Here is a 10000-nt window from a genome sequence, read left to right as displayed (position 1 = left end):
ACACACACACACACACACACACACACACACACACACACACACACACACACACACACACACACACACACACACACACACACACACACACACATACACACACACACACACACACACACACACACACGCACGCACGCACACGGCGTCGACTAATCCCTCGCTCTCCTCAGGAATCGGAGTCGGTGGAAGACATGAACGTGCGCCTCAAGACGGAGATCCAGCGCCTCACGTCCGAGAAGATGAAGCTGGAGAAGATCCTTCGGGACCCCAACCACCGGGCGTCGTGCCGGCACCCGCCCCGGTGTCCCAAGGGCGCCGCCGCCTCGGCCGCGCGCGCACACCAGCCTCCGAAGCCTCCTCTCGTCATCGTCACGCCGGCGGAGTCCCCCGACGCGGGCCTCATCTCCCCCTGCTCCTCGACCTCCTCTTCGTCTTCCTCTTCTACCTCCTCCTCCTCTTCGTGTTCGTCGGAGAGTCCCACGTCCCCGCCCCTGTGCAGTCCGCCCTCCTCCCTCTACAAGACGCCCTCCGTTCCCTGCTCCTCGCCCCCTGGGATGCCTGGGTGCCCCTCCTCCTCGTCCCCCTCCACACCCACGTCCTCCCCTTCCTCCTCCTCCTCTCCCTCGTCTTCCGCGCAGTTCCTAGCGCCCAAATACAGCGCGTCGGTTGGCCAGGCGCAGCGCCACCAGCCGTACCAGTTTCCACACGCGCGCCCTTCCTTGCCTCACGCTTCGTCAGCGCCAACGTCTGAAGGCAAGCACTTCCCCTGCCCGCCGTCCCCGACCGCGTCGCCGTCCCCTTCCTCGTGCACGGGCAAGGCGGCAGGCTACGGCTACCAGTGCCTGGGCCCCGTCACGCGCCCGCACGAGTTCACGCCCCCCAACGCCCTCCCGCCCCTCAAGCCCATGTACACGAGCCCGAAGTCCCGCGGCGGCTCGGGGCTCGTGCGCTACAGTCCCTACGGCGGCCGCCACCCGCCCGTCCCGTCCCCGCTGGCCACCCACGCCCACCCGCAGCCCGGAAACCTGGCATGTGGCGACGCCTACGGCCAGCCCACCCCCCAGAATAACAATAACGGCAACGCCAACAACAACAATAATAATAACAACGGCTGCGGGCGAGAGGACCAGGCCTACGTGACCGACATGCACACCAACCAGTTTTTCCCTCCGTGTACGTACAGCAGCATGTGACCCGCGCTGGGAGGCTGGTAGGAAAACACCTCCCGATAGCCAGCTGTATTTTTTTTTTTTTTTTAGATAGGCCTAGCTATTTTTAAGGAAAAAATAATAGAAGATATATATTTACGAGCGTATGCGCGGGTCTTAATATTTAAACCCCCCTTTTTTTAAGGGGGGCTCTTTATTCGGCGGTCTTTCAACATGGTCTGTCGGACCTCTCGTCAAGATAGAGAAAGAGCTGTTATGGCCTAGGACCGCTACTTTCAATATATTTTTCCCTCTCTTTCTCTTTTTGATAAGAATCTGCTAAAGATAAGGTTGCTTTCGCCGCGGCTGCCCGGCCGTCGGCCCCACAACACTAAGTTGAGCTTGCATTGCAATTTTTTGCTGATGGTCTACTCTATTTTCGTTGCATGTTTGTTATATCTCACATACAGGACCTCGTGTTTCTTTTCTTCTTGGTATAAGAGATTTTTTTTCTTCTTCTTCTTCCAGTGAAATGAAAAAAGCGTTTTCACGACCCCAAAACTAGGCAGGATTTGCCCCGCCGTATCCAACATGACATGCGTTCACCTCACTGTATTTCCTTGTCCTTCTCAGATCCCCGTGTTATATATTGAGTGCCGGGTGTTTTTTTAATGAATATATATATAACATGTAGTGTGCGTGTTCTTTTTTGCGTTTCCGCGAGAAAAGGGAAAAACTCCAGGACTTGCTCATTAGAAGGGCTCCTTGAAGTTTTTAGATTGCATAACGGAAGTGTAGAATACTTCCTCTATTTTCCCTCTTTTTTTTCCCCGTCTATCTTTTTTTTTCTCTTTGAAACTCTGAAAGGTGTTTGTAATACTTGATCCATACATATATATTTTTATTAGCTTTTATTTTCGTAAAGGAGAAAAAATGATCGCGACGATTTTTTTATTATGAGATGTGGATGAACGATTTAGGTACAAAACTCCAGAAACATTCCTCTCTCCCTGTTCGAAACGATGGCGAGGGCAGGGCTGGGGGGGCGCCTCTCCCCTCCACCTTCTGCCCCGCCTACACACGTCAGGATTCCTAGGGTTCCTGTAGAGACGAGGGGCGTCTTCGGATGCCCTCAACACACGAAAGATTTCCTGGGTTTCCTAACCCTGAGACGCAGACCTTGAGCACACTGTAGGCAGGACACAAGAGATGCCGCCAAGGTGGACAAACCAGAATTCGTGAAGTAGGATTGCGCGAAATGAGAATTCACGAAATAGGAAAGCGCTAAGTAAGAATTCATGAAGCAGGAGTACGCGAAGTTAAATTGCATGAAGTAGGAATTCACGAAGTAGGAATACGCGAAGAAGGAATTCATGAATCAGGAGTGCGTGGAGCTAAATTGCATGAAGTAAGAATTCACGAAATAGGAATACGCTAAGTAAGAATCCATGAAGCAGGAGTGCGCGAAGTAGGAATTTATGAAGTAGGAATGCGCAAAGGAAGAATTCATGAAGCAAGATAGGCCAGTCACTGGACGCGCCCGTTTCCCCAGACCGCAGCGCTCCCGCAGCTGGTGGGCCCTGCCCCCCGACACCCACTAGGTGCGCTGGCCGAGTGGCTGCAGCTGCCCCGTGTTCCCCGAACTCCCCGTCAGAGCAGGCTCGAGTCTCCAGGTCCCTCTCCCCCCGTAGGCGATCGCGCGGCCTCACACGCCCTCCTCGCCGAGGGACTCCCGTGTGCGCCGGCGCGAGCCAGGCGACTCACTAAACCGCCGCTGACCCCACGTCTGTTTGTCTGTTGTCGTCGTGTCTATGTATCTTTCCCTTCGTGTTTGTGAAGGTGTTTGTATACTACCCATCCCCCTCCCCCTCCCCGCGCTCCATGTGTCCCATGTATCCCCGCCTGCGTGTAAAAGCAAGTGTCGTTGCAGTTCATCCCGGGCGTGCGTGCGTGCAGGCACAGCCCACGTTTTCACTCGATAGGCAGGTCAGGGGCGCCGGTATCACCCCCCTGCCAGTACACCTCCTTCCCCTAACCTCAGCGCTCCTACGAGAGTCCCTGACAGCAGGCTGTCTAGGGGAACTTTACACGCCCTCTCTGAAGTCCCTAAGCATCCTTTGTCCTCGTCAACAGTCGTTTTCGCGTCCAGTTGATATGACTCCAGAGTCTCCCAGACACGAAAGGAAAACAACAAAGGAAATTCACTTCTCGATTTTCGAAATCAGACGACCAAATGCGCCCAGAGCACGGAATCCTAACAGCATCCCTCCAGAGGTAGACAAAGTCTCGTCGACCTCCCGAAATCTGAAGGCAGGGCGCGAGGCTGTCATTAGCCGTCGCGTCGGAGTCGGATATTTGTTGCGCGCTTGCTCCTTCCTCCCACCTGTTCCTTCATCCTGCCTCTTTTCCCTTTGATCTTCCCACCCCCCTTTTCTTGTTTTCCCCTTCTTCTCCATCTACCTTACAGGACAGAAGCGGAGGAAAAGAAGAAGAAGATGAGGAGGAGAAAGAAGGAAGGGGGGAGACTCTCAGTCGTCGGGATGGACACACAAGAGGAAACAAGTCCCCGGAAAGAAAAAACAAAAGTGAAAGATGGAAACACAAAATTAACCCAAGGAATAAGGAAAAGATGGACACACGAATAAAAGGAAAACAAAAATAACGAAGACGAGAAAACCTTAAATCCCGTGACAGCGACCTCCTTGGCTGGTGGCGAAGAGTGTTCGTCCCGGCCCACACTGTTGCCATGCGCCTGCACACTCGAAACGAGATAGGAAAAATGTTACCAAGTTAATGCTAACAGAAGCCGTCCTTGCTCCCTCTCACGTGCCCAGAGTGCCCGGGAGAGAGAGTTTTATTTTTTTTTTCTATACATATCGGATTTTCTACATCACCTACAACGACAATGTGAAGATAGTTCTTCACGACCGACTTCTTACTGGAATTACGTAGGTAAGTGAAACACCTGATGCTTCCAAAACTGGCCTTCCTATTGTTCCCTGTCCATATGCTCAAATAAGGGAAATCAAGAATAAGTGAATTAATAAGAAAAGAAAGAAAGAAAATATGCGTGTGTGTGTGTGTGTGTGTGTGTGTGTGTGTGTGTGTGTGTGTGTGTGTGTGTGTGTGTGTGTGTGTGTGTGTGTGTGTGTGTGTGTGTGTGTGTGTGTGTGTGTGTGTGTGTGTGTGTGTGTGTGTGTGTGTGTGTGTGTATGAATGTGTATGTATATGTATATAAATATATATGTATATGTATATATATATATATATATATATATATATATATATATATGTATGTATATATATGTATATATATATATATATATATATATATATATATATATATATAGAGAGAGAGAGAGAGAGAGAGAGAGAGAGAGAGAGAGAGAGAGAGAGAGAGAGAGAGAGAGAGAGAGAGAGAGAGATATGGATATCATCATTATTATTCTATATTTCTATAATTATTGTTTTGTCTCTATGCTGTTCTTGTTACTACTACTGCTACTACTACTATTACTTTCAGAACTACAGCTATCACCCTTATGAGCACACCTTCAACTATAAATACAGTCGAATTGTCTATGATTTTTCGAGCAGTTTACCATCTCCAAACATATTTCCTCCTCGCCCTTTTCTTATTCTTATTCTCTCCCTCTCCTCCCTTTCCCCTTTTCATCAGTCTCTCTTCTTGTCTCTTTTTTGTTTCTTCTTTTTCGTGTTAAAAAGACTAAACAAATGATTATCTTTTTAATCAATACTTTTTCCCACTTAAATTACTTATATATTTTTTTGTATACTTTTGTTTAAATGATTCATTCTCTCTCTCTCTCTCTCTCTCTCTCTCTTTCTCTCTCTCTCTCTCTCTCTCTCTCTCTCTCTCTCTCTCTCTTTCTCTCTCTCTCTCTCTCTCTCTCTCTCTCTCTCTCTCTCTCTCTCTCTCTCTCTCTCTCTCTCTCTCTCTCTCTCTCTCTCTCTTTCTTGTTTTTTTTATTATTCACTTTTTTTATAATTCCTTTTCTCTATCTCTCTCTATCTCTCTCTACCTTTCTTAAAATATTTTTTGTCTCCCTCTCTCTCTCTATCTCTTCATACCTTTTTTTAAGTAATTCTTTTTCCCTCCGTCCCTCAGAACGGACGGCCGCGGTGGGTGGGGCAGAGCTGGAGAAGGAACGGTCACTCAAATCCCAACTCTTACTCTGGCAAACTCAGATGATGATGATGAAGATGATGGTGATTAATGGTGATGCTGATGATGGTGATGGATGATGATAGAAGTCAAGTGTGAGAACTATGAAGCGTCATCGATGGAAGATGGAACAAAACAAAGTTGGCCCATCTATCGAGATATCTATTGGAAAAGAAAGATGCAATTTTCACCATTTTTTTCTGACTATACTCACGCTGCCCACCACACTACCGCCACACTCGATCACACACAAGCTTTTATACTTTCGACGACTTGAAGCGAAAAAAAAAACGAACGCTTTTTTATTTTCATTTTTTGTCCCAACGACGAAAGAGATTTTCCTTTAAAAAAAATAGAGGAAAAGTCTCTTCCCTTCGAAATTTTTCTTTCAATCCTTTCCTTTCCCTTTCCCAACTTTTCATCAAACGACGCCCCGATATAGAGACCACGCGCCCTTTTTTTAAATATTTTTGTTTTCCTTTTTTTTTATTTTCCTCACAATATCCTCATGCCCTATTTTTTCGTTTCATTTCCATTCATAAATCCCCTCATTTTGTTTTCAACCCACCCCCCCTATAACCCCCCCTCAAAGCTCTCCCCACCCCCCTCCCACCCCCCCGGGCCACCGAGAACGTGCGGACCTTCGCCTGCGCGCCAGTAGGCCTGGTCCCCGCCTTCCGTGCCCGCGGCATCTCGCTGCCCCCACCGCCCCTCGCCGCCACCGTTGTCGCCGCGCCCCCTGGCCTTGGCGACTGGCGAGCGGGCGAGCGAGTGCGTGCGAGCGTGCACGCAGGCAACATTCCACGTGCCAGGGGGAGGGCAGGGAGGGAGAGCAGGGGGAGGGGGGAGGGAAGAGGGCGCTGGTCTCGGGTGACGAAGACAGTCAACTAGACCCGAAGACTTTCCTTGGAGTCTTCTGCCTGCGTTTATAAGCGGGCATAACCATAATCAGACGAACTGTATACATCTTGTATTATATACATCATATATATATTACGTATATCATATTCGATGCTGCTCAAAGCGTGCAAAATACAATATGAACCTATTATATTGGCAGATTTCCTTTTTTTTTATTCTGGATAATCATGTATATTTGAAAAAAGACATATTTTCTTCTCTCAAGCATACTCTCAACACTGCTAATGTGCTAAAAAAAATATTTTTATAAACTGCTACGTCAAAGAAAAGCAGATTATTAAATTTCGCAATATTCGTAAATGGTTCGCTGTTTTATTTTCCTTTTGACGTGAGGAGATGAGAGAGAGTGATAAAGAAGGAAGAGGGAGAGAGAAAGAACGAGAGAGAGAGAGAGAGAGAGAGAGAGAGAGAGAGAGAGAGAGAGAGAGAGAGAGAGAGAGAGAGAGAGAGAGAGAGAGAGGAAGGAAGAAGGAGAGAGAGAGAGAGGGAAAAAAAGAGAGAAAATGAAAAACAGAGACGAGAAGAAGGAAGAAGAGAGCAAAAGAATGAAATAAAAAGAGAAGAAGAAAGTGCAGGACCCTAACCCCCACCCCCCTCACACACCCTCATCCCCCCCCCCAAAAAAAAAAAAAAAAAAAAAAAAACATAGGCATCCTCAACAACAAAGAAACTCCCAAGAATAGTCCGAAATTCTCCAAACAACAAGCGCAAATGACCCTGGTACTTGGCCCGCTCCTCTGTCGCATACACCCACCATAAACTTAAACCCATGTGATCTAACATTTCTCCTCCTGAGCATGAGTAAACGCGAAGGGGGGCGCGGGGAGGATTAAAATAATATCTAGGCGCGTTATCCATCTACACAAGACACCTTTACAGTGAGTAAAATCGAGGGGGGGGACAAAAAAAATGTATAGGTACGTTATCCACCTACACAAAACACCTGTACAATGAGTAAAACCGAGGGGGACTAAAATAATATGTAGGTACGTTATTCACCTACACAAAATACCTGTACAGTGAGTAAAATCGAGGGAGACTAAAATAATATACAGGCGCGTTATCCACCAACCCAAAACACCTATACAAAGTAAAATCAAGGGGAGGGGGGGCTAAAATAATATGTAGGCACGTTGTCCACCTACAAAAAAAAAACACCTGTACAGACACAAGACGGGGAGACTAGTACGCTGCAAGACGTCGGAGGGTATGCACGCACGTACTTGAAACCTGCGTACCTTTTGGTATTGCCACTTGGTATCTTTGGCACAAGTTCCGGGTGGGTAGGAGGAGGAAAGAGAAGGGAGGATAAAAAAGAAGGGAAAGGAGTAAAAGGAAAGGTAAAGATAAGGTACGAGGGAGGAAAGGAAGGTAGTAGGAAGGGACGGGAGAAAAGGAAGGGAAAGGGAGAATAAAAAGAAGAGAAGGGAAGATGGGACGAGACGAAGGAATGATAGAAAGAGAGGATAAAAAGGATACAAAAAAAGATGAAGAGGGGGAGTAGACCAAGAGAATGGAAGGATAAGAACAAGAGAAGGAAATATATAGACAGAAAGGTAAGACAAATGAAAAAAAAAAAAAATCATATCCCCCTCCTTTGCAATCAGAGGGGAACGGAGTGCCACGCTGCACCATTGCCGCTGCACAGTGCCACCTCCGCCGCCGCAGCAGACTTGGCACGTGAGAGCGTCTGGCAGTGCCCCAGCTTTGTCGCTCTGGTGCCCCGCTTCGATAGCCCGCCGCTTTTAATACCCTGTGGCCACACCTTGGCTACACTTATGACACACCTCTGTCATGCATTATCCATAGTGGTATCACATAAAAAAAAAAACACCTTTGATACCCCATTCGTCAAAATGGTCGATATTTAATTCTACAACGTTAAAAAAAATAAAGAAAAAAATAATATATATATATCTTTTTTAATAAAGTTTAAGATAAATGAATGAATGATTTAAATATTCTCTTCGCCATTTTAAGCTTATTGTGAAAATGTTTCATTTGTTCTCAGTCCATAACGTTCAAAAATAAAGACAAAAAATGGATAAAATAGAAAATAAACGAAAGAATCGCCTTAATAGTAGATAATAAATAAAGAAAAATAAAATAAAAACAGAATGGACCAAAAATGAAATGAACGAATAGATACAATATCATCTTCACCATTTTGAACTTATCATGAAAATATAACAGAACAAAGATTAAAAAAAAAAAAAAAAAAATTGAATGAATAAATAAGCTCTCGTCACTCCAAGCTTATAAATAAAATCTCGTCACTTTATGCTTATCAACCCACTTCCTCGTTGCCTTATTCTCAGCCTAGGCCTCATCTCTATAACCTAAGTTACCTTAAAGATGTAATAACTTTGATAATACCTTTCCTGCTAATAATACCACTGTGCCAATGATGTTCTTCTATATATAACCGATTTTTAAACTTTTTTAATGGAACGATTAATCTCAGCGTATGCCTCATGTCTACCCTTAGATATAACCTTAAACATAGGATATAGAAGGGTAGGTACGGCATTTCTATGTTATAGTTGTATTATAAATTACCTTAAAGATGTAATAACTTTAATAATACCTTTACTGCTAACAATACCACTATGCCAATGATTTTCTTCTAAATATAACCGATTTTTTACCCTTTTTTAATCGTATCATTCTAAAGGATATATATGGTATAAGTTTGTTATATTTTTTTAGGTATAATAGCATATCTTTACTGTACCCACTAAGTCACACATTTTTCTTAAATATATCCGGTCTACCTTTGATTATACGATTCTGAAAGAAAAATACGGTTTATTTATGTTACAAAACACACATTTATGGTATAACAACATCTTTTTACAAAATTTATCAGTCTTGTATGTTAATCTGCGTGTTTATAGTATATCAGCCATGTACGTTATACTTTGTGCAATTATGGTATAATTATACACTTTTAGAAGTTATTGTCCTCGTGATTACTTTTGTTTACATACACTCACCTCAATTAACTTTTTTTCCGTTTATTCGTTATCCGTAGTTTTAACAAAGACATGTGTACATTTGTCCATCACTTGTGTTGTTTTTCTCTACTAGGTTTGAGTTTTAAACATCCTTATGTTCGTATGAGACAGCGGTAGTCATTCTGGAATTGAGGGTTAAGTAAAGAGCATCACCAGGTCATTACAGAAACGTTTATCAAATCATTACAGATACGTTTACCAGATTGTTAAAGAAACGTTTACGAAATAATTAAGGAAACGTTTACCAAATCATTAAAGAAACGTTTTGAGCAAATCCCTGAAGAAACGTTTTACCAAATCCTTAAAGAAACGTTTCTAGCAAATCCCTAAAGAAACGTTTTACCAAATCTTTAAGGAAACGTTTTACAAAATCCTTAAAGAAACGTTTTACAAAATCCTTAAGGGAACGTTTTACAAAATCCTAAAAGAAACATTTTACAAAATCCTTAAAGATAATTTCACCAGCTCATTAATACAACAAATGTTTAAGGGTGAAATGGCTGATCACAAGGCAACGCATAACCAACAGACTGCATTAATGATGATAATAATGATATTAGGAATAATAATGATGATAATAATAATGATAATAATGATAATAATAATAATGATAATGATAATATTGATAATGATAATGATAATAATAATAATAATAATAATAATAATGATAATAATAGTAATGATAATAATAATAATAATTGTAATAATAATAATGATAATAATAGTAATAG

At 43.9% G+C, this 10000-nt stretch overlaps 1 protein-coding gene across 1 annotated transcript in view; it reads left to right on the top strand.

Moving 5' to 3' along the window:
* The window catches only part of LOC125041124 (uncharacterized protein DDB_G0271670-like), an 8520-nt gene extending 1965 nt beyond the window's left edge, over positions 1–6555 (top strand). The window contains exons 4-5 of the mRNA XM_047635892.1: positions 168–4097; positions 5275–6555. Of these exons, the coding sequence (XP_047491848.1) occupies positions 168–1190 (1023 nt within the window). The 3' untranslated portion in view covers positions 1191–4097; positions 5275–6555. The remainder of the gene's footprint in view (positions 1–167; positions 4098–5274) is intronic.
* The last annotated feature ends 3445 nt before the right edge of the window (positions 6556–10000 follow it).

The sequence above is a fragment of the Penaeus chinensis genome, chromosome 30 (assembly GCF_019202785.1).
Source record: "Penaeus chinensis breed Huanghai No. 1 chromosome 30, ASM1920278v2, whole genome shotgun sequence".
Classification (NCBI taxonomy): domain Eukaryota; kingdom Metazoa; phylum Arthropoda; class Malacostraca; order Decapoda; family Penaeidae; genus Penaeus; species Penaeus chinensis.
Note: the sequence above shows the minus strand (reverse complement) of the source record. Positions and strands in the feature narration are given on the sequence as shown.